Consider the following 22,753-nt stretch of genomic DNA (forward strand, 5'->3'; position numbering starts at 1 on the left):
CCCTGCCCCCGCCCCGCCCCGCCCTCTTTCCGTCCCAGCCTGTTTCCATGTAGCAGACCCTTCCTAGGGAGCAGGGAGGGGAAGCCACAGATTGCAAACCCAGGGGCTCCTTTTTCATTCTTTCTAAAACCTTGATATCCTCAGCCCAAAGGCGATGCCCCCCTGCCACCTCCAAGCCTGGAATTGTGCATAACCCGGATCTTGTATCTTTGTATAACGGATGTTATTTGTACGAAGGGCAGTTCGTAAACAGCACTTGTTCTTTTAATAAAAGAATGTTTTGCAAAAAAAAAAAAAAAAAAAAAAAAAAAATCCAAAGAGCCCCTGTGTGGTCTGGCTTTATGGAAGGGGACAGGAGGTGGGTGCCAGCTGAGGGAGGGTGGGAGGCCGTGGGCTGCGACCTTTCTGTTGGCAGTCATAGAGGCAGTACGTGCACAGACGCGAACGCTCAGCGCGCCGGGGCCCGCCCCACACGGTGCATCCGTCCGTGGGCCCCGGCCCGAGGTGACGCCACGCCCGCGCGCTCGCCCACAAGCGCGGCCGAGACTCGGCCAGGGATAGCAGCTCCCGGGAAGGTCCTGGCGCTCGAGGGGTGGCCCAGGCGCCAAGGCTGCGCGCCGGGCGTTCCGTGGCCAGGCCCGCCCGGCAGGGGGCGCTGGGACCGACCGCTCAAGCCCGGGCTTCCGGACCCGCCGGCCCCTGGCCTCCGCCCTCGTAGAACCCCGCGGCGTCTTCCGGAGCCTGACTGGCCGGGGACAGAGGGGGCGGGGAGCTGACCTGGCGTGGGCGAAGCCGGCCGGCGGGCGGGCGCTGGAGCCATCTATGCGTGGCGTGGGGGCGATCCTGCGGCGCGCGGCGCGCGACGCTCGGGTGAGCATCCCCGGCCCCCGCCCGGAACTCCACCCAGGCCTCCACCCGGGCCCCTGCCAGTCCGCACTCGGGCCCCTGCCAGTCCGCACTCGGGCCCCTGCCAGTCCGCACTCCAGCCCCGATCCTGGCCAAGCGCCCCCGAGCCCCCGGCCCGGCCCGCCGGTGCCTGGCTGGCCTCAGCTCACGGGCTTTTCCGAAGCGCCCGTGGCTGCCAGGACCCCCCCAGCCAGCACCTTCTCTTGGGACCCCTTTTTCTTACCCTCTCGTTTCTCCCTCGCCCCTTTAGCCCTGTCACCTCCCTCTCGGATCCTTCCGCCTCCTTACCTTTCCACTAATTTTATTTTTCTGTTTCCAAACCACCGTCTCGTGATGCTTGCGTACCTTGCAGGACCTGAACACGCGGCGGGACGTCTCCTCCTGGCTGGTAAGTACCCCCAGCCTTCCCTCCTCCTCGCGCAAGACCTCCAGGCACGGAGATCTCCAGGCAGAGATCAGGGAATGGAGCTAGGAAGGGTACGGCCCTATTCCCCCAAACTCCAGGCACCTGGAGTTAGCCCGTGGCTCTCGGGGAGGTGAGGGGGGAGCACGGGGCGCCAATCTGCTGTGCTGAGGACAGCAGCACCTGATGAACCAAGCCCCAGTGTGGGTGGCCCTGCCGTAGGCTGGCCGGATCGAGGCCTGCCCGCCCTAGCACCAAGTGGAGGCACCAGAGTCTGAGGGCAGGCAGCTGGACCTTGAAACCTGAGTGCCTGAAACCTGGCTTTGAAATCGCTTCCCTATCCAAAGCTCACGGTCCTCATGGTGTCCAGGGGAAAGGTCTCGCTGGGTGGAGTCAGATCAGCCTCCGGTGAAGGAAACCTGCCACCCACAAAGGCCAGTGGGAAACCGGGAAGGGTTGCAGGCAGGAAGATGCTTCCAGGGCTTGAGCTAACCCTGAGCCCATGATCTTCCCTGGTCACAGGCCCGGTGGTTCCCCAGAACCCCAGCCAGGTCCGTGGTGGCCCTGAAGACACCCATCAAGGTGGAGCTGGTAGCAGGGAAAACCTACAGATGGTGTGTGTGTGGCCGCAGCAAGAAGCAGGTGAGACCCCCTGCCTGCCTTCCTACTAATACTCCTGGCTGGGAGTTCCCACCCAGGATGGTCTTATTCTTCCCACGAGTACCTGAGAGACACCAAGGAGGCTTGGGGACAAAAGGCCAGTGCCCCCCGTAGCCTTAAGCTGACTGCATCTACCCCTTGCAGTGAAGCCAGAGAGACTCGGTTGCACGGCCAGCCAGGTGCAGCCGGGCTTCCGGTGGGCTCTTCTGGGGGCTCTTTGCTTCTTGGAGGTGCACTGCGTGGTGGAGCTCACGAGGCTGTCTCCCGTCTCCTCCGTTCTTCCAGGAAGTACCTGGGCCATAGGTTCCCAGGCCTTGAACCCTGACATTGGGAAGGGATTCTGCCCAGGGTCTCCTGCCTCCCAAGCTTCCCAGTCTTCCCCCATGCCCCTCCACTCTTCTTCCAGAAAACTCATCCTTCTCAGTTTGTGGGACTTCCTGGCCGCCTGTCACAGCTTGCTGTCTTCCCAGCTTCGCTGCCTGCCCCCACCTGCTTCCCCTTCTGCCCAGGAGCCTTTCGTCCCAGCAGGAACAGGCCCGTATTGTTTGCCTCCCTGGCCCCTTTCCTTCCTGAGAGAGCTCGGACCTGTGTTCCTTCAAGCTATGTGGCATGGGGTCAGCAGCCCAGGGTCCTGGGTCCCACTTAGGTCTACACACCTCTGCCTCAAGCCCTCCAAGACAAGCCACTGCTTTCTGTTTGCACACTTCTGTCCCCTCTCCTCCCATCCCACCCTGACTCCAATGTCAATAGGCCTCAGTTCAGCTAGGCAAGGTGGCTCACACCTGTTATCCCAGCACTTTGGGAGGCCAAGGCAGGAGGATCTTTCCAGCCCGGGAGTTCAAGAACAGCCTGGGCAACAGAGTTGAAACTTCATTTCTATAAATGCCTCTACCCCCACCAAAAAATAGCATGGCAGTGCACCTGTGTTCCCAGCCACACTGGAGGCTGAAGAAGGAGGACTGCTTGAGCCTGGAAGGTTGAGGCTGCAGTGAGCTGTGTTTGCACCACTGCACTCCAGCCTGGGCAACAGAGCAAGATCCTTTCAAAAAAAAAAAAGGCATTGGCACCAGTTCTGCCTCTAACTAGTAAGGCATGTCATCTCTCTGGGCCTGTTTCCATTACCCAGTCTCTGCTTGAGGGGCTTCTGGGATGGGGAGTGCACTCTGGTGCCAGGCAGCCAGTTTGCTATGGGGCATCCCCTCCTCCCTGTAACCTTCACTCCCTGTCACATGCCCAGTTGTTCCATGGAGCTGACAAGGAGACTCAGAGCCATTCACACACACACACCGCCCCCCCCCCCCATTAGTGTCCTGGCCCTCTGGTTGCCCCAGACACTAATGCTGTAAACACTGTGTACATACTTACCAGATACTACATGCAAAACGCACCATGATCATTGTTTTGTTTCGTCATCCAACTCAGCTCTTATCACCCCACATTAAAGAGCAGAGGTCACTCAGCGGGCCCTGGCAGTGTTGCTCTGGAGCCTGCACCCTAACCACCGTGCCCACTCCCCCTGAGCTCCCGCAGCCCACCCCGCCCCAGCAGGTGGGGTCAGGTCTTTGACTCCCATCTTTCACCCACCAGCCCTTCTGTGACGGCTCCCACTTCTTCCAGCGCACTGGCCTATCTCCACTCAAGTTCAAGGCCCAAGAGACGCGCACTGTGGCACTCTGTACCTGCAAGGCCACCCAGAGGCCCCCGTACTGCGATGGCACCCACAGGAGTGAGCGTGTGCAGAAGGCAGAGGTGGGCTCCCCACTCTGAAGGGGCTGTCCAGTCACAGGTGGGCTCGGCTCCAGGCCTGTGACAGGCACCCCTTCTCTGGGGAAGGAAACGGGTGCTGAACCCAAGACCTGGTACCCATGTCTGGCTCACAAAGGAAGAACTGTTCCTTATAATGTAAAGGTCTCCAGTCTGGGGTTGGCGGGAGTGTGCCCTGGGTCAGTGTTTGCTGACAGAGAAGATGGTATAAAGAAGCCTGCCCAATCAGACTGGTCCTGTGGTCACTGGTGTGAGGCTCACGTGCTGCTTCCTGCTCCAGATTTTCACCTGTGTGTGGCTGGGGGCACCTGAGCAGCCACAGGAGAGGGCAGTTCAGATTCATTCCATATGGGGTCCCCAAGCCAGGCTGAACCCAGAGGCAAAGCACCCTTCCCGTCTTCCCCAAAAGAACTACAGGCTCCAGAAAGTATGCAGCATTTATTACAAAGCCAAGAGATACAGATGTCCCAGGGCAGAGGAGGGCACAGTCACAGGACCTCAGACACAGGACAAGGCGCAAACACAGACAAGCCCACTGGGGGCTCCCAACCCCACACACCTAGGCTGGGATGGAATCTCAAGTCTCGACTCCTGCTGCCTCCCAGATCTCTGCACACTTGAGGAACTCTCAGTGGGCAGGACCTGCCGGGTCTGTCCCTAGGGAGGTGGTCCGCTGACCTCTGGGGCTGGGGCTGGGGCCAGAGCTTTACAGGTTTCTGTTTTCTTGTGCTTTTAGACACACTTGCTCTGTCCTGACCAGGCGACTGGGCCTCAGCTGGGGGTGGAGGGGCCGCTGGAGGGCTGTGTGCCTTTAGCAAAGTCTGGGGTCTGTGCTTGTGTGAGGTTAACCTATCCCCACCTCCACTCCATGCCCCAAATGAGACTCCACCACCAGTCCTGCTAGTGAGGGGTCCTGGGTGAGGGCAGGGACGGTGAGGGTGAAGCACTTCACAATGCTTAACGCCACAGTGGCATTCCAGGGCAGAGACCTCTCAGGGCCTGAATCTTCTTTTCCACAAGATAAATGATGCAAAGGCCACACACACAGGAGAGAAAAAAAAGAGGCAGAACTAGCTATTCTTTGCACAAAGTTTCCACTGCAAGAGGAGGAGGTGAGGGAGGCGCCACCCCGACCCCGCCCTTGCTCCTCAGACCCAGGGATAAACTGCGTTTGTAAAAGGCACTGTTCTTAGCAATTTTCTGGACATTCAACAATGCAGGGGGCAGCCACTGGTCAGAGGCAGGACAGCAGCCAAGATGGGGAGAGAAATGGGGAGAGAGGAACAGTTCTAACTGGCTCCTATTGACAGTTAGAATTGTGCCTAAAGCTTTGGGGCTGAAGGGGCCCCCAACACCCCATCTGCCTTGGGAACAGTGAGGACAGCGCAGAGCCTGACTGGGCCTCCAGTGGCCCGTCCAGTTCATCTCCAGGCACCCCCAAAAAGAGCAGAGCAAATTACACAAGACCCCCCCCCCCAAAATGAACACCATTCCCCACACATACACACACACATAAAGTTTGTTTCCTGTGGCATTTAAATTAATCTGATTGGTCCATAGAAAATAAGTATGTATATTTGGTTTTTCCTATGTACATATATATATAGATTTATTTATAAAACCCGTCCCCCACCCCCAAGGTGGGAGGAGCTGGGGAAAGTAGAAGAGGTGGAAAAAAGGGCCCAGAAAAAGTGGAGGGAGTGGAGAGGCTTGGCTGGAAGGAGGGAGAGAGGGTCCCTGGCCTCAAGTTAAGGGGGGCACGGGAGCGCCGTTGACAGTCATCTTGCGCCCCCTGCTGGTGGAGGATGGTGTCTGCAGGCAGTTCGAGGTACCCCCGTTGGCAGCTGTGGTGGCCCCACTGGCTGCAGAAGGGGGAGTGGGGGAAGTAGGGTGGGTGGCTGGAGGCCCATGGGAGCTGGGAGAGCCATGGGATGGGGTGGCTGGGCTGGGCAGGGAGGAGGAGGTGGCTGGTAGGGTGGCAGGGCTGGGAGCCTTGTCGCTGACCGACTCACACTCGGACGCCCCACTGGTGTTGGTGCCCTCGGAAGGGGTGGGCACCGTGGCTAGGGTGAGCCGCTTGCAGGCCGGCTGGACACGGTACTTGAGGGGGAGAGGCCCATTCTGTGGGAGGAGGGAGGAAAAAAGGCAGGGAAGGGGACGGTGTCAGGAGAGGCCAACTAGAAGGCCACCAGCTCCACCCCACAGTGTCCAAACAAGAAAAAAGGGACAGGACAGGACCTCAGAGAAGAGAGAGACAAGGACACAGGGCACAACCCAGAGAGGCAAAAGGTCTACGAGGAGAGACTCGGACAGAGAGGAGAGAGGGAGGCCAAAACATGGCAGCCACCAGCACCTGTGTATGCCCCTAAATCAGGGGACACCATCTGCCCAAGGAGTCTTGTCTCCTGAGCGGAAAGTCCTCACAAGAGACGGCCCCGAGGCTGACCTGCTGTGGCAAGCCACCGTGGACACACAGCTCATGGGACAAGGGACGGACTGCCTCCAGTTAAGAGGAGGGCAGCCCACGTGGCCACAGACAAGGCCAGACCCTGCGGGGACCTGCTCCCTGCCGGCCCCACCCGCTCGCTCACCCGCCGCCAGGGGTAGATGTAGGCGATGTCCATAAGGGTGTAGTATTCCTTCAGTGGCTCGTCCTCATACAGAACCTCCACCTGGAGGAGGGAAGTGGAGGACACCATGACCCTGGCCAGGCTTGGGGCTCCAGGCTGGAAATGGGACTGGGAGTTGAGGCCATGGGAAGGGTGGATTTGCAGATGGTCCTTCATTCCTTGGGGGTTTCACTGTGGATCTGACTTCCCTGTGGATCTAACTCCTGACCACCAGGTAGGAAGGGGTCCAGAGACCAGTTCCTTCTTGGTAGCAGGCCAGCCCCACCATGCACACAGCTGTCTGGGTCTCCTATCTCTGGCAGGTCTCCCAGAGGAGCTGAAAGGGCTCAGGGGGATCTTCTGGAACTCTGTCTCTCACCCCCAGCTACAAAATGGAACCACCCAGGGAGCTTTAAAAAGCACCAATGCAGGTCGGGCGCGGTGGCTCAAGCCTGTAATCCCAGCACTTTGGGAGGCCGAGGCGGGCGGATCACGAGGTCAAGAGATCGAGACCATCCTGGCCAACATGGTGAAACCCCGTCTCTACTAAAAATAAAAAAATTAGCTGGGCGTGGTGGCATGCGCCTGTAGTCCCAGCTACTTGGGAGGCTGAGGTGGAAGAATTGCCTGAACCCTGGAGGCCGAGGTTGCAGTGAGCCGAGATTGTTGCCAGGCACCAAGCTGGAGTGCAGTGGCACAGAGTGAGACTCTGTCTCAAAAAAAAAAAAAAAAAAAAAAAAAAACCACCAATGCAGCCCGGCACAGTGGCTCACGCCTGTAATGCACTTTGGGAGGCCAAGGTGGGCGGATCACCTAAGGTCAGGAGTTCAAGACCAGCCTGACCAACATGGAGAAACCCTGTCTCTACTAAAAATACAAAAAAGGCCAGGCGCGGTGGCTCAAGCCTGTAATCCCAGCACTTTGGGAGGCCGAGGCGGGTGGATCACAAGGTCGAGAGATCGAGACCAACCTGGTCAACATGGTGAAACCCCGTCTCTACTAAAAATACAAAAAATTAGCTGGGTATGGTGGCGCGTGCCTGTAATCCCAGCTACTCAGGAGGCTGAGGCAGGAGAATTGCCTGAACCCAGGAGGCGGAGGTTGCGGTGAGCCGAGATCGCGCGATTGCACTCCAGCCTGGGTAACAAGAGCGAAACTCCGTCTCAAAAAAAAAAAAAAAACACACACACACACACACACACACAATAAATAAAAAAAAAAAAAAATTAGCCAGGCATGGTGGTGCACGCCTGTAATCCCAGCTACTTGGGAAACTGAGGCAGGAGAATCATTTGAACCCAGGAGGCGCGGTTACGGCGATTGCACCATTGCACTCTGCAGCCTGGGCAACAAGAGCAAAACTTCATCTCAAAAAGAAAAAACAAACAAAAAACACACCAATGCCTGGCTGGGTATGGTGGCTCACGCCTGTAATCCCCGGGCTTTGGGAGGCCAAGGTGGGTGGATCGCCTGAGATCAGGAGTTTGAGACCAGCCTGGCCAACATGGTGAAACCTCATCTCTACTGAAAATATAAAAATCAGCCTGGTATGGTGGCGCATGCTTATGATCCCAGCTACTCGGGCAGCTGAGGCATGAGAATCGCCTGAATATGAGAGGCAGGGGTTGCAGTGAGCAGAGACTGCAAAACTCCTGCCTAGGCGACAGAGCGAGATTCCATCTGGAGGAAAAAAAAAAGAAATATGGTATCTAGGGCTGGGAGTGGTGGCTCACACCTGTAATCCCAGCACTTTGGGAAGCTAAGCCGGGCAAATCACCTGAGGTTTGGAGTTCGAGACCAGCCCGGTCAAATGGTGAAACCCTGTCTCTACTAAAAATACAAAAATTAGCTAAGTGTGGTGTTGCACATCTCCAATCCCAGCTACTTGGGAGGCTGAGGCAGGAGAATCGCTAGAACCCGGGAGGCGGAGGTTGCAGTGAGCCGAGATTACTTTACTGCACTCCAGCCTGATGATAGCAAGAAAAAGAAAAGAAAAATGGAATCTACTAAAAGAAAAAAGAAAAAGAAATATGGAATCTACTAAATCAGAATCTGCATTTTAACAAGATCTCCAGGGTACACACAGACATTCAAGCTTGAAAAGCCATGTTCTAGAGCTCCACTGGAATTCAGACTAGCCTCCCCACAGACAACTGGCCCCAGGCGAGGCCCGGTGTTCCACACTCACCCCTGCCACAGTTCCAGTGTGCAAGCACGCACACATACACGCCACCTTGGTCCCATGCACCACTGCACACGGAGGCTGCCCCCACCCTAATCTTGGTTTCAACCACCCTTCTATTAACACGTGGGCTCAGTTAGCCAGGCAAGCCCTGGGTGACACCTAGCCAGCCCTGAACAACAACTGGGGTGCACAGACTGTCAGACACACCCATACACAGATACTCATTTTTTGAAAGGCCCAGGGACCCACCTTGTACTTGCTGGGCACATCCATCTTGTTGCGGAGAAACTTGGCGAGGTGCATGACGGTCATGGCTGCCGGGCACCGCAGGAAGCGCACCCCTGTCTGCTGGGGCACAGGCACCCATGGTATGGGGTCCAGCCCAGGCCACTCCCTCCCAGCCCACATTCCAGTCCTGGGCAGGCCCCAGCACTCACTTTCTCTTTGTCCCCATCCCCATTCTCCAGGGGGCCCTTCTTCTCATCCCGGTCCCTGGGGGCGGAGAAAGAACAAAGCTAGGAAGACCCAGGAGGAGGATCCCTCAATGCGCCCATCCAGAGGCCCCTGGGTGGGAGAAGGGGTGACCCAGCCTAGGAGCCCAAAAGGGGTCAGCCTGGGCCAGACTTGCCTGGCACCTTCGTAGAACTCAATGGAGAGGCTGACAATCTCATCATCGCTCAGCGCCCCCTTCTCCTGCTCCAAGACCTCGCCTCGGTCCTCATTGGAGCCGTTGGGGACTGCAGAAGGACAGAAATCTCAGGCAGGCGGAGGATGGAGGAAGGGAGCCCGCCAAGGACCCAGGGATCATGAACTCAGCCGGTGAGCCCGGCCACCGGGGGAGGCGGGCGTGGAGGAGGTCAGAGGGTGAGTGGTGGTAGCACTACACACCTGCGTGGTCCCAGGCATGCCTGCGCACACACAGATGGACGCGAGCACACTCACCCTCCGTAAGGGGGTACGCCGCATAGAAGTCCCGCCGTCGTTTCATCTCATCTGGAAGAAGGCAGCAGGATGAGGACAGGGCCATGGGTTGGGAAATGGGGTCGGTGGGCGGACGAGGAATGGTGTGCAGATACCTTTAAAAAGCCCAGGGACCAATTTGTAGACAATGTCTTGGAGGGTTTTGTCAGACCTGGGGAAAAACGGACAGGGCTTATCAGCCATGCGCTCTCCAGAGAACTCCTCTGATCTCACCCTGCTCTCCCAGCCAGGGGACCCCTCTTCCCAACCCCTTCCTGAGACCCGGTGCCCAGGCATTGGGGTCCCTGTGGATCTGGTCTTTGCCGCTCTAGTATGTCAGCCTGTGACAAGCCAGATGCGACCCCAAGGGAAGGAAGTGGCCCACGTCCACCCCTCGTGCTTCTCCCACACCTGCTGCCTTGATGAAGGAAGCCTGGAGGGCGGGAGGGATAGGGAAGGCTGACCCAGGGGGTCGTGCGGGCAGGAGGTGCGGGCCATGCCCACCTGATGCTCAGCAGTGGCCGGGTCTTATGCACCTGCACATCACACATGGGGCAGTATTTGTTGGTCTCCAGGTAGCGCACAATGCAGGTTTTGCAGACTTGGGGGTGTGGAGAGAGAGAGAGGAGAGTCAGCCGCCTTCCAACCCCCGGACCAGTTTCCCTGCCCTCTGCTCAGACCCAGCTATCCTTTCTCCTCCACCTGTCCCTGCAGGGGACAACGTGGCAATGTGTTTTGCACGTGCGGCACCTGTCCCTGTGCATCGTGGAGGGAAGCTGGACAGGCCAGTGGTGTCATGTACAATGCAGAAGGGCAGCCTGAGTTCCCAGGCCCCCCCGATGGAGGAGAAGACGAGAGCCAGCCTGTTAGAGGTGCCCCTGGGTCTCACCCGCTTGTCGCCAAGCCCACAGTGCAAACAGGGGGTGCCTGCATAAAATTTCAGCCATTTCAAGAAAGAACTGAGATGTCAGAGGCAGTGAACTTCTGGGCTGACACCCTGCGCCTGGTCACCCCTGCCAGGTAGGCCCCTGTACCTGAGGATTCCTGGCAGACACCTGGATGAGTTTGCTCTTCAGGGCAAGGTCTTTAGTGCTACCTTCCTCAGGCCGTGCCCACCCCCAATCTGGGCACAGAGGCTGCCCACCCTGAGCAGCTCCCCTCCCGCCAACTCACAGGAATGCAGGCACTCCACGATAGTGGTGGCGTCGATGAAGTACCCCCCGCAGAGGGCACACATGAGGTGGGGATTCAGCTCCGTGATTTTGATCCGTGTAGTCCGATGCATGATTCCGGGGTCGGGGGTGGGGGGACTGGGGATCGTGGCCCTGGGAAACGGAAGTAGAATCAGAAACTCAGAGCGTTGGCAGCCCCTCCCACTCGTCATCCACACCTTCCAGCCCATCTCTCCCTGAGCCCAAGGCCCTTCTCTGCCTTCAGGGTGGGGCTGGAGCTGGTGCCCTACATGTGGCTGGTTCTTTCTGGCTCCCTATGAGTGTTCTTTAGGTTCTGGGCTCTGGAGATTCACACAACCTTGAGCAACAAGGTCAGCTCTCTCTGAGGAGCAGGAGGAAAGACTGAAGTTAGGCCACGGTACGTACCGCCCAACTCCCCAGAGAACGTAATGAGGCAGGAAAATAGGAGAGAAGAGGACTTTTAAAACTCTCCAGGCCGGGCGCGGTGGCTCACGCCTGTAATCCCAGCACTGTGGGAGGCCGGGGTAGGCGGATCACGAGGTCAAGAGATCAAGACCATCCTGGCCAACATGGTGAAACCCCATCTCTACTAAAAAATACAAAACTTAGCTGGGCATGGTGGTGCACGCCTGTTGTCCCAGCTAGTCCCAGGCTGAGGCAGGAGAATCGCTTGAACCTGGGAAGCGGAGGTTGCAGTGAGCTGAGATCGCACCACTGCACTCCAGCCTGGCGCCTGGCAACAGAACAAGACTCTGTCTTAAAAAAAAAAACAACTCTCCAGTCAGCCAGGTGCAGTGGCTCATGCCTGTAATCTCAACACTTTGGGAGGCCAAGGTGGGCAGATCACCTGGGGTCCAGAGTTCGAGACCAGCCTGACCAGCATGGAGAAACCGCATCTCTACTAAAAATACAAAAAATCAGCCAGGTGGTGGTGCGTGCCTGTAATCCCAGCTACTCAGAAGGCTGAGGCAGGAGAATCGCTTGAACCTGGGAGGCGGAGGTATGGTGAGCCGAGATTGCACCATTGCACTCCAGCCTGGGCAACAAGAGCAAAATTCTATCTCAAAAACCAAAAAACCAAAAAAACCTCTCTCCAATCCCAGGCTGGGCGCAGTGGCTCATGTCTGTAATCCTGGCATTTTGGGAGGCTGTGGCAGGAGGATCCTGCTGGCTCAAGTGATCCCTTGAGCCCGGGAGGTTGAAGCTGCAGTGAGCCGAGATTATGCCGCTGCACTCAAGCCTGGGCAGTAGAGCAAGACTCTGTCTAAAAAAGAAAAACAAAACAAAACTCCCCAATCCCAATCCACAGTCACTGACTTGGTCCACATTTAAAGCATACTAGGAACTAGGAGGAAACTTAGATAAATAAGCCACTGCCCTGAACTTCAAGGAATAGAAGAGAAAAGATAAGTGATCCTCACTCCCTCAACCCCTCCGTCCCTGCAGGGCCTCAGACCTGCTCTTTCCACTGCATCCCACCCTCCTTTCTACTCCATCCATTCACTCCTCCTCCAGGCTTCCCTGGAAACACCCAGGCTCGCACCCTCGGTTAGAAGGCCGCGGCCATCACTTGTGCTTCCGGCTCTGCATCCAGCCTAGGCCTTGGGGCACCTCCCTCCTAAGCCTGCCAGACCTAGGCTGCTCCCAGGACATCCACCATACACTAACCATTTGGTTTCCAGGCCTGGGACTCAGGCAGGGAACATGCCCTAAGCTGGGAATGTCCAGTTCCAGCCCTAGCCCTGGACTCAAAGAGTTTAGGCAAAAAGGCTATACCCCTGCCCCAGGAGTCCTTCCCACTGCCCCTGCATGAGTGCTACCTGCCCACAGCACACACGTGGTCCAGGACCCCCTTCCCCAACCCCCAGCTGCTTTCATGCACCTGCAGGAATTCTCCCCACATGGTCCCTGTTACCCTCCTACTGTCTCCAGCCCTGGTGACGCCTCTGCCACCTGTTCACAGGCTGTCCAGTGACAAACCACAGGCTCTCACAGACGCCTGCCAAAGCTGGGCAGAAAGTTTCTGTCCCCAGCCCGCCTCGACACCAGCCAGGCGGGGCAGGGTCTACAGAGGTCAAAGTCCAGCTTTGGATTGGCCGCTGTGCTTCCTTCTTGGTAAAAGAAATCAAACCTGCACCTGGAAGGGACAGCCCCTCCCTCCTCTTTCCCAGACTAAAAGCCCAGGGGTGGGACTTGGGAGGGTGGCCAAGCCCCAACAGCTCCTTTACAACATACTCACACCCTTCTGTCCCTTCCAGAAAGACTTCTAAAGCCACCACACTGGGTTTTCTAGGACAAGAAATTCACAGCCGGGATCAGCAGTTTCTATAGAGACCCCAGGATGAGTCTGGCCAGGACCCAGACAGCCAGCAGTCTCAGGGAACCTAGCCAGAGACCGAAAGAGACAGAGAGACACAAAGGCCACACGTGGGAGAGACAGCAAGTTGCAGGGCAGACAGGGGAACAAGCCAGTCCCACAGCAAGCCCAGAGACAGGGCGGAGAGGCGGCGGCCCCCAGGATCTGAGAAGGGAGAGGGGTTCCCACCCCACTCATGGTGGCCTCGGTCAGCCCTCCCTGCATGGGTCCCCCTTTCGAAATTACGCAGAAGGCTGCTGGCTACTCCACTGTTTGGTCGTTTCCATAGTAACCCTATCCCTGGCAAGATGCCCAAATATTATTACAACCATCCAGAGGAGAGAATAATCCAAGTAGCTGTCTCTCTGAGCGTGTGTAATATCCATCGTGTGTACGTGCCGCCTGGGCCTCCAAAAGTACTTCCTGTGACTGCCTGTCCGTCACGTGTGTGTCCAGATGCATCTATGTGTGTGTGCACGCACTGCCACCAACAAACACGCTGGGCTCTGATAACGCCTGGGGTCCCTATTGCTGGGTAAATCGCATGCCCTCATTTCTCCCACTCACCGTCTTATACACGTGCACAGTATACACACACACACACACACACACACATACACACACATAAACACGTAGGCTCTGCACACTTCACACTGCCCTGAGCCACTTCATTCATACACCCGCTGTGTTTTCAAAACAGACACTTGCTCTGTTGCCCAGGTTGGAGGGCAGTGATGTGATCTAAGCTCACTGCAGCCTCCAGCTCCCAGGTTCCAGTGATTCTTGTGCCTCAACCTCCTGAGTAGCTGGGATTACAAGCACCTGCCACCACACCTGGCTAATTTTTGTATTATTTTTTTTAAAGTAGAAATGGGGTTTTGCCATGTCAGCCAGGCTGATCTTGAACTCCTGGCCTCAAATGATCTGCCTGCCTTGGCCTCCTAAAGTGTTGGGATTATAGGCGTGAGCCACCACACCCAGCCGACATTTGCTCTTAAGGACCCCACAGCCAGGAGCCCCACACTGCAAATGGCTGTGCCCCTTACCCAATCACTTCTCTGCACATTTCTGATAATTCAGCCCGAGCCTATCCCTCAGGCTCTGACCAGACACAAGGCCCAAGGTGGTGCTGATTGACTGAAACGCTGTTCCTTCTCCAGTTCCCCTTGCCAGCCAGGCTTGGTGGCTCACCCCTGTAATATCCGCACTTTGGGAGGCCAAGGCGGGTGGATCACAAGGTCAGGAGTTTGAGACCAGCTTGATCAACATGGTGAAACCTCGTCTCTACTACAAATAAAAAATTAGCCGTGCATGGTGGTGGGCACCTTTAATCCCAACTACTCAGGAGGCTGAGGCAGGAGAATCTCTTGAACCTGGGAGGCAGAGGTTGCAGTGAGCTGAGATCACCCCACTGCACTTCAGCCTGGGCGACAGAGCAAGACTTTGTCTTGGAAAAAAAAAAAAGAAAGAAAGAAAAAGAAGCCCCTTGTCTCACTCCCTGCTCCCTGCCACCCGGTCCCCACAGGTTCTGACTGTCACCTCCGGGGCTGAGGGTGGGGAGAAGCACTGATTGGCTCCTCACCTGATTGCCATGGTTACCTGCAGGGCCCTGCCAGCAGGTGCCAAGAGCAATGTAAACTCCCTAGAGCACCCTCTCCCCGGCTCCCCATCCCAGGAGGCCCCAGGCCCTGCATTCCTGACACCCAGTTCCTCCCCCCGGAACTGGCTGGGGTGCTGTGGGAAGGCAAGGGAAAAGGGGTGATGGTAGCTGGAAAGCCAGTTGTCATTACTTTGAAGAGGCTAGGAGATGAGAAGAACTTGAGGGAGAAAGAGCGAGAGACACAGATCCCAAGAAACAGAAAGGAGAGGCTAAGCGCCATTGGAAATGGCCTTTGCAGAGCTCAGGGGCCAGTCCCAGCTGTGCCCCCCGGTGACTCGAGCGCCGTCTCCACCTCTAACACCACTCTCCCTGCCACTGTCGTTGCAAGGGCATGTGTGAGCCTTAGGTGGCCCACATTCTGGGCCCTGGGGCCCCGGGTCTGGCTATAGCTACTCTAGCAGGAAGGGAACTTGCCCGGCACTCAGCATCCAACCCCGAACCCTCCTTGCCATTCAAGCCTAGCACTTGTCTTTCCCAATCCTTAAAGACCCCCGCTAAGAAATCAACCCCCCTACATCTATTTTGGAGTCTCGCTCTGTCTCCTAGGCTGGAGTGAAGTGGCGTGATCTCTGCTCACTGCAACCTCCGCCTCCTGGATTCAAGCCATTCTCCTGCCTCAACCTCCTGAATAGCTGGGACTACAGGCATATGCCACCACACCCAGTTAACTTTCGTATTTTTAGTAGAGACAGGGTTTCACCATGTTGGCTAGGCTGGTTTCGAACTCCTGGCCTCAAGTGATCCGCCCATCTCGGCCTCCCAAAGTGCTGGGATTGCAGGCATGAGTGAGTCACTGCACTCGGCCCCATCTCTCTATTTTAACCAGTGTCTTTCTGGAAGCCACCGTGCAATTTAGGCCTCTCTGACTTCTTCATGGTCCCCTATGGAAACAGTGGGTCTCCCAGACCCCAGGCCCCTGTGTCCCCTGATGCCACAGCCCTCTCTGCTCTGCCTGCCTCCAAATGAAATCAGCCCCGCTCCCTCACTACAAAGTCTCCAGGTCTTGGGGAAAGTCACTCAAGGTCACATCCAGATGTCTAGAACTGCAGAGGTGAAAGAGATCTTAGAAAGCATCTTGTCACCCAATGCCATGGCTTATGCCTGTAATCCCAGCAGTTTGGGAGGCAGAGGCAAGGGGATCATGAGGTCAGGAGATCGAGACCACCCTGGACAACATGGTGAAACCCAATCTCTACTAAATATACAAAAAACTAGCTGGGCGTGGTGGCACGTGCCTGTAGTCCCAGCTACTTGGGAGGCTGAGGCAGGAGCATCCGTTGAACCAGGGAGGCGGAGGTTACAGTGAGCTGAGATCGCACGACTGCACTCCAGCCTGGGCAGCAGAGCAAGACTCCATCTCAAAAAGAAAAGATGAGCACACTCAGAGAGAAGTGACTTGTCTAAGGTCACACAGCAAAGCAGTGGCAGTCCTGCGACAAGAAACTGCCTGACTCCCACCTCAGTGCTTTTAACACCCTGGCACCCGGCCAGGCTCCTCACTCATCTAAAGCAAGAATGCCTGGCTCCATCCCAGCAGGTGGGACGGCAGCTCCCTGGAGTGGCGGGAAAACCACTCAGTGGGCCACCGTCTGGGAGGGAATCAGTCCAGCCAAACATGACCATCAGCATGGCCTCCTGCCTTGACGAAGGAGGAGGAGGCAGTGTTAATCGCCTTACCCCTTTCCACGGTACACAGGGAAACAGGCTCCGGGAAGCACAGCATCAAGACTCAGACCCTGGGTTCTCTAACCCAGCTTCGTGGGTCCAACTGTGCAATCCTCTTGTATTTGTGTTTGGGGCCATGAGGGTCTGCCTAGGCACACTGTGAACCTCCCAACTTTCCTCGGTGCTTGACAATGGCACAAAGATCTACTCCCCTGTCCTTACCATGCATTGAAAAGGGCCTTTAGCCTCCTGAAGCTGGGCTTACTCAGCCCTCCCTTCCTCTCCCACCTCTCAGCTCCCTAAGATCAAACAAAGGCAAACCCCAAAATTTACAATTGCCACATACACACACATACAGCCAGACACACCCCCCGCCACCTCTCACTCACCACACAAGGCCAGATAGACACAACAGGACACCACACACACACAATCACAGCCAGACCAGAGCCAGGCCAACCTTGCCAGATGCAGAAGCCGCCCCCATCCACCCCGCACCTAGAAGCACACGGCCTGACATCCCTGCCTAGAACCACATCTGCAAACACACACTAACCTTTTGTACGCCCGTGGTCCACCCAGGGTAAATGATAACATAAGTCTTCCAGCAACAAAGGCAGTTCAGCTTCCAACATCCGCTCTAGGGACCAGAGGCTGAGGGCTGCAGTGGGCATCTGACCTGCACAAAGCTGTACCTTCTTCCAATCCAGGCTCTCCATTCCCATGGCAACAGCTCCATCAACCAACATCTCCCAGGCAAGGCCAGGGACAGCAGAGAGTACCCCTTCCTGCCCAACCCCCAAGACTTCAACTTGAACCCTACCCAGCTACACAAGGCCTGGATCCTGGGGTCGGTTTCCTGTTCATTCCAAAGCCAGTTCTAAAGCCTCAATCCCCCACCCCACAACCAAGGGAGCCCCTGGGAACACCTTCCCACCAAAAAGCTGCAACAGAGCTGGCTTTATGCTCCAAGTAATAACATCTTGGACCAGAGTGGTGGGGGTGGGGAAAAATTAAAGAGTTTCAGGAACAGAAACTGCCAGAGGTCCCAGAGGAGGAGGAATCAGAAGAGAGTGGGGAGGGGACAACGAGGAGACCGCACTCTGGGGAGACTGAGGCAGCATGGGAGACACTGAGGGACAAAGACTTCGGGGAAGCGCTGGGTAACACTTCCACAATATTCACTGGTAAATTCACCCGCCTCTGGGCCGCCTCCTCCCACCTCAAGCCAACGGGAGCGAATACGGGCAGACAGGGGCAGTGGGGGAGGGCGAGGGGCATGGCCGGGACCACCGTGGAAACAGGACAGGCAGGGGGAGTCTGACTGCCCGGGGGTCCCATGCCCTCAGAGCTAGCAGCAGGAGGGTGTGCGGAGGGTGGGGTGGCCGGGCGCCCAAAGGGAAAGGGGGCCAGTTCATCGGACCCTCTTGCCTCCACTGGCCATGGGAAATACTGCGATAGATTTCCCTCTACCCCCATTCTACCCCCTCAGCCGGAGCTTCCCAGGTCCAAGGGTCAGGGATCCCAGTTACCGGGTGGCCGCTTCCACCTTCCCTAGAGCCAAACTTTCGGCGGGGCCCCGGGAGGGGTGTTCCGGAGGGAGGCTCTGCTGAGGTGGTTCAGGGAGGGGGCGGGGCGCCGGCGCCGGGACGGGGAGCGGGGACCGGCTGGGGGAGGTGCCCGAGAGGACCCGGACCCCGGCGGCGAAGGGCGCCCTCCCCCGGCCTCGCGGCCGCCTCAAAGCACGACCCCTGCTGCCGGCTCCAAGTCCCCGCGCGTCCGCGGCGCCCCAGCGCCCACGGGGGAGCGCCCCCTGCCCAGACAGAAGGGGGCAGATCGAGCAGAGCCGGGGCGGCTTTGGCTCGTGAGGAGCGGCGACCCAACCCAGCGCGCACCCCGCAAGCCCTCCGGCTGCTCGGGACCTTCCCCCTCGCTACCTCGGAACAGGGTCTGCCCAGGGGCTGCTGCACAAAGAGGTGGTGGTCGAGGGAGACGCCAAATCGTTAAGAGGGGGAACCCGTTTCGGCCATCTTGGAAGAGAGGAAAGGGAAAAAGGGACAGAAAAAAGGGAGAAAGGCGGACGGGGCGAGCTGGACGGGGGGCTGGCGGGGCGCGGGGGGCGCGAGGGCAGGATCCGCTCCGAGCCTCCCCCTCCCACCGGGGCTTGCAGAGAAGGGTCGGCCCCCATCCCAATCCCCAGAGGGTTACTGGGCAGGAGAGGGAAAGGAAGGGGGAGTCGCTCCGCTTACCTGGGTTCGGGGTCCGGTGGGTCTCGGGGAGGGGGGGATGGGAGGGAGGGAGGGAAGGGAGGGGAGGGGGGCCGCAGCCGTGTCGCTCGCCTGGGCGGCGGGCGGGGAGAAACCTACGGTAAGAAAGGAGTTTGTGAAAGCGGCTTGGGGTGGGAGGGAGAGAGGGGAGGGGAGGGGACCGAGGGGGGAGGGGAGGGACCGGAGTTGGGGGGGGAGACAAAATGGCTTTTTTCCTTCAGACAAGAGTAGGTCCCGCCCACTACTCACCCACGTGACCTCATTCCTTCAGGATGCCGGCGGAGAGGGGAAGAGGAGGGGAGGCTGGCACTGCCGCTCCCCGCCATCGGGCGTCGTGTCCCCAGCCTGGACGAGACCCCTCCCTTCCCACGCGGCCGCCCCGACCCCGGTGGATGGGTTCTCTTCTGTTACCTTCCGCACTGAGCCCCTCCCCTCAAAATATGCGTTCCCCTCACTGACCCTGTGATGCCCACCCCTAGCCGGGGCTCCTGGAAAATGGTGAAATGGGGACTGGGCTGAAAGGTGGCCCGCGGGCCTCCACGCCCGGCCTAGACCAAAGGGCTCGGGGCTCCCGCGGGGGACGCAACGCCTTCAGCCACGCGTCCGGGCGATTTTCATTCGCTCCAAGTGACACTGCCTTAAAATTAACTGCATCCGGGAGGGCAAGCGTGTCCTCCCCGCTCCCCTTGCCCCCTCGGCCGCAGGGGCGCTGACCCTGAAAAGCGGCGCACAGGGACCCAGCCTGGGCCCCTGGCAGGGAGAAATCGCGAGAGGGGAGAGGAGGTGCGGGGTGAGGCCGGGGTGGGGGGTGCCTCGCCGCGGGGGGCTGTGGAGGCGGCTGCGCCTAGGCGTGCTCGGGCGGAGAAGAAAGGAGACTCGATGAGGACGGGAACTCAGGCTCCGGGCCTGGGACACAATAACCCGGCCGACGGCGAGGCCACACTGATCTAGGAAACAAGGCGCCAGGCTGGAAGGTGGGCCCGCGTCTTTTCTCCGGCCTGGCGCGGATTTCGTATTTTTCGCTCGCGCCCTGCGCTGCGCGCTGCCTGTGCGCCTCCCTCGGCGCGCGGGCGGGAGAGTCGGGCGAGCGCCAAGACGGCGGGGCCCGCTGACTCCCACCGGCGCCCCGGCTCCACCCGGCGCTCGGGCTCCGGTCCCCAGTGGCTCCGACCGGAGGAAGAGAACGAGGAGGGAGGTTTGGAAATGCCTGGAGGAGCCGTGAGGCCGGCGCCGGGGAAGCGAATCGATACCGCATTACTGGACGCCCGGGGGCCTCATGAGGACGGTCGAATCGCTCATTCGTTATTCACGATTTATTAGGGATAGCGGCCGCGTCTGTCCCTCCAGAAAGCTCAGTTATCCATCCGGCCAGCAGCGCCATGAAACGCGCTGACGGTGGGAGGCTCGAGTTAGAAATTAGGAAAGGAATCTTCGCCCGGTTTTGGAGCGCCTGTCTCCTCTTCTCTCGTTGCTCGCAGCCAAGGCAGTCCCGGAGCTGGGGGCCCCGGGTGAATGTTTTCACCCTCTGGCCGGCGACCAGGAGACCTGCGCACATTAGCCGCCAAGTGACCCTAGCTTGAGCCTGCAGCCACACCGGCGGGATGGGGGCGGGGAGGAAGAGGAAGGGCGGAGAGATTTCCTTCTAGAGGGAGTGGTTGGAGAACCCGCGGGAGAAGGGCCAAGGGAAGATCCGGTCACCTGCTCCCGAGTCTGCACCCGGAAGGGCGAGTTCACCGGCCCCAGAGGAAAGGGGACACGCCCACTGTTCCCAGGGCAAATGTGTCGCCGGCATCCTGGACTCTGCCAGGGAAGACGCACATCCACTACGCTTTGCCGGGAGGGGAGCGCGGCAGGGACTCCCGGTCGGCCGCCCCTCTCTGGCTGCAAGACCCCGAGCAAGAGAAACCTGTAGGGGCTTTGCGGAGACCTGAATCCCACCCACCAACCACACGGGCACCTACGGGCTGCCCCTCGGGGCAGTATCAGCCAGTGGGAAGGGGGCTGCCTGAGGGGCCGCCGGAGTCCATCCATTTATTCCTCGGTTGTTAAGCGCTAGAAAGGGGTATGCTAAGACCCCATTACCCACTAAAACTCCGGTTTCATCTTTTGCGTCCTGGATGACCAGTCCCCACATTCCTGGCCTTTCTGGTTTCTCAGGAGAACCTTCTGACTCAACTCTTCCCACATCGGAAGACTTTCCTAGTCTTTGTTCTATACTGGCCGACATAGGAGCACCTGTCACGTGCCAATGTCAAATACTGCGCTAGGCACTGGGCATTCAAGGCACAGGAGCCTGGCTTTTGCGCGGGGCGCTCACAGGCCGGTGGGTGTAAACCCTGAGGGACACACAGCCTGTCCCTTTAGCAACCACCACTTCTGTTGTGAGCTCCCGCTAAGGGTAGGTGAGTACTGGGGAGCGCTTCCAGAAGAGGCCTCCTTTGAGCCGAATCTGCAGAGACCAAGTGTCTACGAGAACTGCTTAAGAGTGCTTTGCACATTCTCATCCACAAAGGTCGAGGCTCTCACTGCGCCCAGGAACACGTCTTGGCAGACATTAGGTACCCCTTGATTTTGTGTTTGCATCTCACCCGGTCCTCTAGCTGACAATGGCATCAGAAGAGTCAGTGTCTGTCACAGGCTAGAGGCTCGCAGAGGATAGGAACGCGGGAAATCTAGGCAATTACTTCCAGCACATACGAAGAGCTATTGCAAGGATCAGATCCCTTTAAAAACCGTGACGGTGACAAGGCGGGAGAGGGCGGCTCCTCTCGTGCTTTCAGGAACGTCTTTACCTCTGTGTTCTTTACACCTTTTATCTCCCCCAAACAAGGTCCTTGGTCTGTTTCTGCTTCTATTTCTCCATTCTCCTCCCCACCTCTCTGTGTATTTCCAGGGGAAAAAATTGTGTTGCTTTACTGATGCTTCTCGTATTAAATGCGTCTCTTTCCCTCTCTTCATTGTCTTGTCTTCCCCATTCACTCTGCTTAGTTCTCTTGTCATGTCCCTTCTTTCTCTATCACAACTGTGTTCTCCCTTTCTCACCTTTGTTTCTCTTAATACCTGTTTCTCTCCCAATCTCTTCCAAATGTAGTATTTAGAGACTGTAACATCGATTGAGCCACACAATAGAAAACTGTCCAACCTCCACTGTAAATTCATTCTTAATCCCACGAAAAATGCTTCCTGAAACGTGTTGCATGCACAGTGAGACAAAAACCTCTGTAGGCGGGGTCGGGGGTGTGGAAGGACGTGCTGGATAAATTATCCCATTACTGACTGAGCAGCAGTGAATTTTCAAGAAGAGTGATTCTCTTAGAAAAAGTATTGCCGCTGCCATTTAAATGCAAAATTTAGATTTTGAGTAACAGACTTAGGTTTTTATCTTCCGGGAAAAAAAAAAAAAAAAAAAAAAAAAGACAAAAAGAGTTGCAGCGTCCCTGGGTGGGCTCGAACCACCAACCTTTCGGTTAACAGCCGAACGCGCTAACCGATTGCGCCACAGAGACCGCGACGACTACTAGCGTAGCGGAGAGCCGAGTCAATGGGAGCGAGCCTGGACGGCGCAGACGCCGTAAGAGATTCCGCCATCGGGCGAAAGAAGCGGGACCCAGCGGAGAAAGGTAAGGATCCTGATGGGAGAGGGGGGCGACGGGGCTTGGGAAGAGAGGACGCGGGACGTGGACGCTCTTCCTCCACTGGCTCGGCGAGACGTCGACTCTGGCTATCCTCAGGTTCTACCTCAAACGTGGAGAGGCCCGGAACGTCCCTTTTTAGGGTGACCTGAGACTGAGGTTACGTGAAGTCAGACCGCAGGAGGTCCCCCAAATCAGAACAATCTTTGGCTTCCAAACTCTCCTTTAGAGCTGAACCCCTGCAACCGCAGAATACTCGCGACGCCTATCCGCGACGCCTTCCCCTTCCCACCTTGCATCATTAAATTTCCATTTAATGGGCGCCTCCTACATACCAAGCACTGTTCTGGGCCAGTGAATATTTAGAGCCTAACCAAGTGCCTGATACACAGTAAGCGTAAGGATTTCTGAAGTGAATAAATAAGCTAGCACAGCTAATACGAACAACTCAAACATCACGTTGATAAGCGTCACGATGTCGCTTCTGCTGAGG

At 57.5% G+C, this 22,753-nt stretch overlaps 2 protein-coding genes and 1 non-coding gene across 9 annotated transcripts; 1 reads left to right on the top strand and 2 right to left on the bottom strand.

Annotated features, from left to right (window-relative positions):
- Positions 1-519: 519 nt before the first annotated feature.
- CISD3 (CDGSH iron sulfur domain 3) lies at positions 520-3,961 on the top strand. 2 transcript variants are annotated; one of them, XM_010341821.3, is made up of 4 exons: positions 520-870; positions 1,259-1,294; positions 1,832-1,951; positions 3,587-3,961. In XM_010341821.3, exons 1-4 carry the CDS (start codon positions 823-825, stop codon positions 3,734-3,736), a joined length of 354 nt encoding a protein of 117 aa, XP_010340123.1. In that variant the 5' UTR covers positions 520-822; the 3' UTR covers positions 3,737-3,961. The 2 variants fall into 2 exon arrangements, with proteins under 2 accessions (XP_010340123.1, XP_003931247.1); XM_003931198.4 differs by having other exon boundaries at positions 530-870; positions 3,557-3,961.
- A 194-nt stretch (positions 3,962-4,155) lies between these two features.
- Positions 4,156-18,752, bottom strand: PCGF2 (polycomb group ring finger 2). 6 transcript variants are annotated; one of them, XM_039476360.2, is made up of 10 exons: positions 18,611-18,752; positions 10,661-10,812; positions 9,992-10,088; positions 9,604-9,659; positions 9,470-9,520; positions 9,156-9,264; positions 8,965-9,019; positions 8,777-8,872; positions 6,325-6,405; positions 4,156-5,854 (listed from the first exon to the last, which is right to left on the bottom strand). In XM_039476360.2, the coding sequence occupies exons 2-10, from the start codon at positions 10,770-10,772 to the stop codon at positions 5,477-5,479; spliced, it is 1,035 nt and encodes a 344-aa protein (XP_039332294.1). In that variant the 5' UTR covers positions 10,773-10,812; positions 18,611-18,752; the 3' UTR covers positions 4,156-5,476. The 6 variants fall into 6 exon arrangements, with proteins under 6 accessions (XP_039332294.1, XP_039332292.1, XP_074244784.1 ...); XM_039476358.2 differs by having other exon boundaries at positions 8,777-8,875; positions 18,611-18,664; XM_074388683.1 differs by lacking the exon at positions 18,611-18,752 and adding an exon at positions 16,918-18,565 and having other exon boundaries at positions 8,777-8,875.
- Positions 18,753-22,060: 3,308 nt separating this feature from the next.
- Positions 22,061-22,134, bottom strand: TRNAN-GUU (transfer RNA asparagine (anticodon GUU)). Its single transcript has one exon. It is a non-coding gene; the product is annotated as a tRNA-Asn (tRNA).
- Between the last annotated feature and the right edge of the window lie 619 nt (positions 22,135-22,753).

The sequence above is a fragment of the Saimiri boliviensis genome, chromosome 17 (genome assembly GCF_048565385.1).
Source record: "Saimiri boliviensis isolate mSaiBol1 chromosome 17, mSaiBol1.pri, whole genome shotgun sequence".
Classification (NCBI taxonomy): domain Eukaryota; kingdom Metazoa; phylum Chordata; class Mammalia; order Primates; family Cebidae; genus Saimiri; species Saimiri boliviensis.

Bases quoted from the DNA above. Each gene is read 5' to 3' on its own strand.
- PCGF2 (XM_039476354.2), bottom strand. From the start codon at position 10,889: ATGGGCTGGAAGGTGTGGATGACGAGTGGGAGGGGCTGCCAACGCTCT. The intron at 10,089-10,660 runs GTGAGTTGGCGG...CACACCCCCAAG, and splicing joins CGTGGAGTGCCTGCATTCCT to TCTGCAAAACCTGCATTGTG. The intron at 9,660-9,991 runs GTGGGCATGGCC...GTTTTTCCCCAG, and splicing joins CGGCCACTGCTGAGCATCAG to GTCTGACAAAACCCTCCAAG.
- CISD3 (XM_003931198.4), top strand. From the start codon at position 823: ATGCGTGGCGTGGGGGCGATCCTGCGGCGCGCGGCGCGCGACGCTCGG. The intron at 1,295-1,831 runs GTAAGTACCCCC...CCCTGGTCACAG, and splicing joins GGGACGTCTCCTCCTGGCTG to GCCCGGTGGTTCCCCAGAAC. The intron at 1,952-3,556 runs GTGAGACCCCCT...TTCACCCACCAG, and splicing joins GTGGCCGCAGCAAGAAGCAG to CCCTTCTGTGACGGCTCCCA.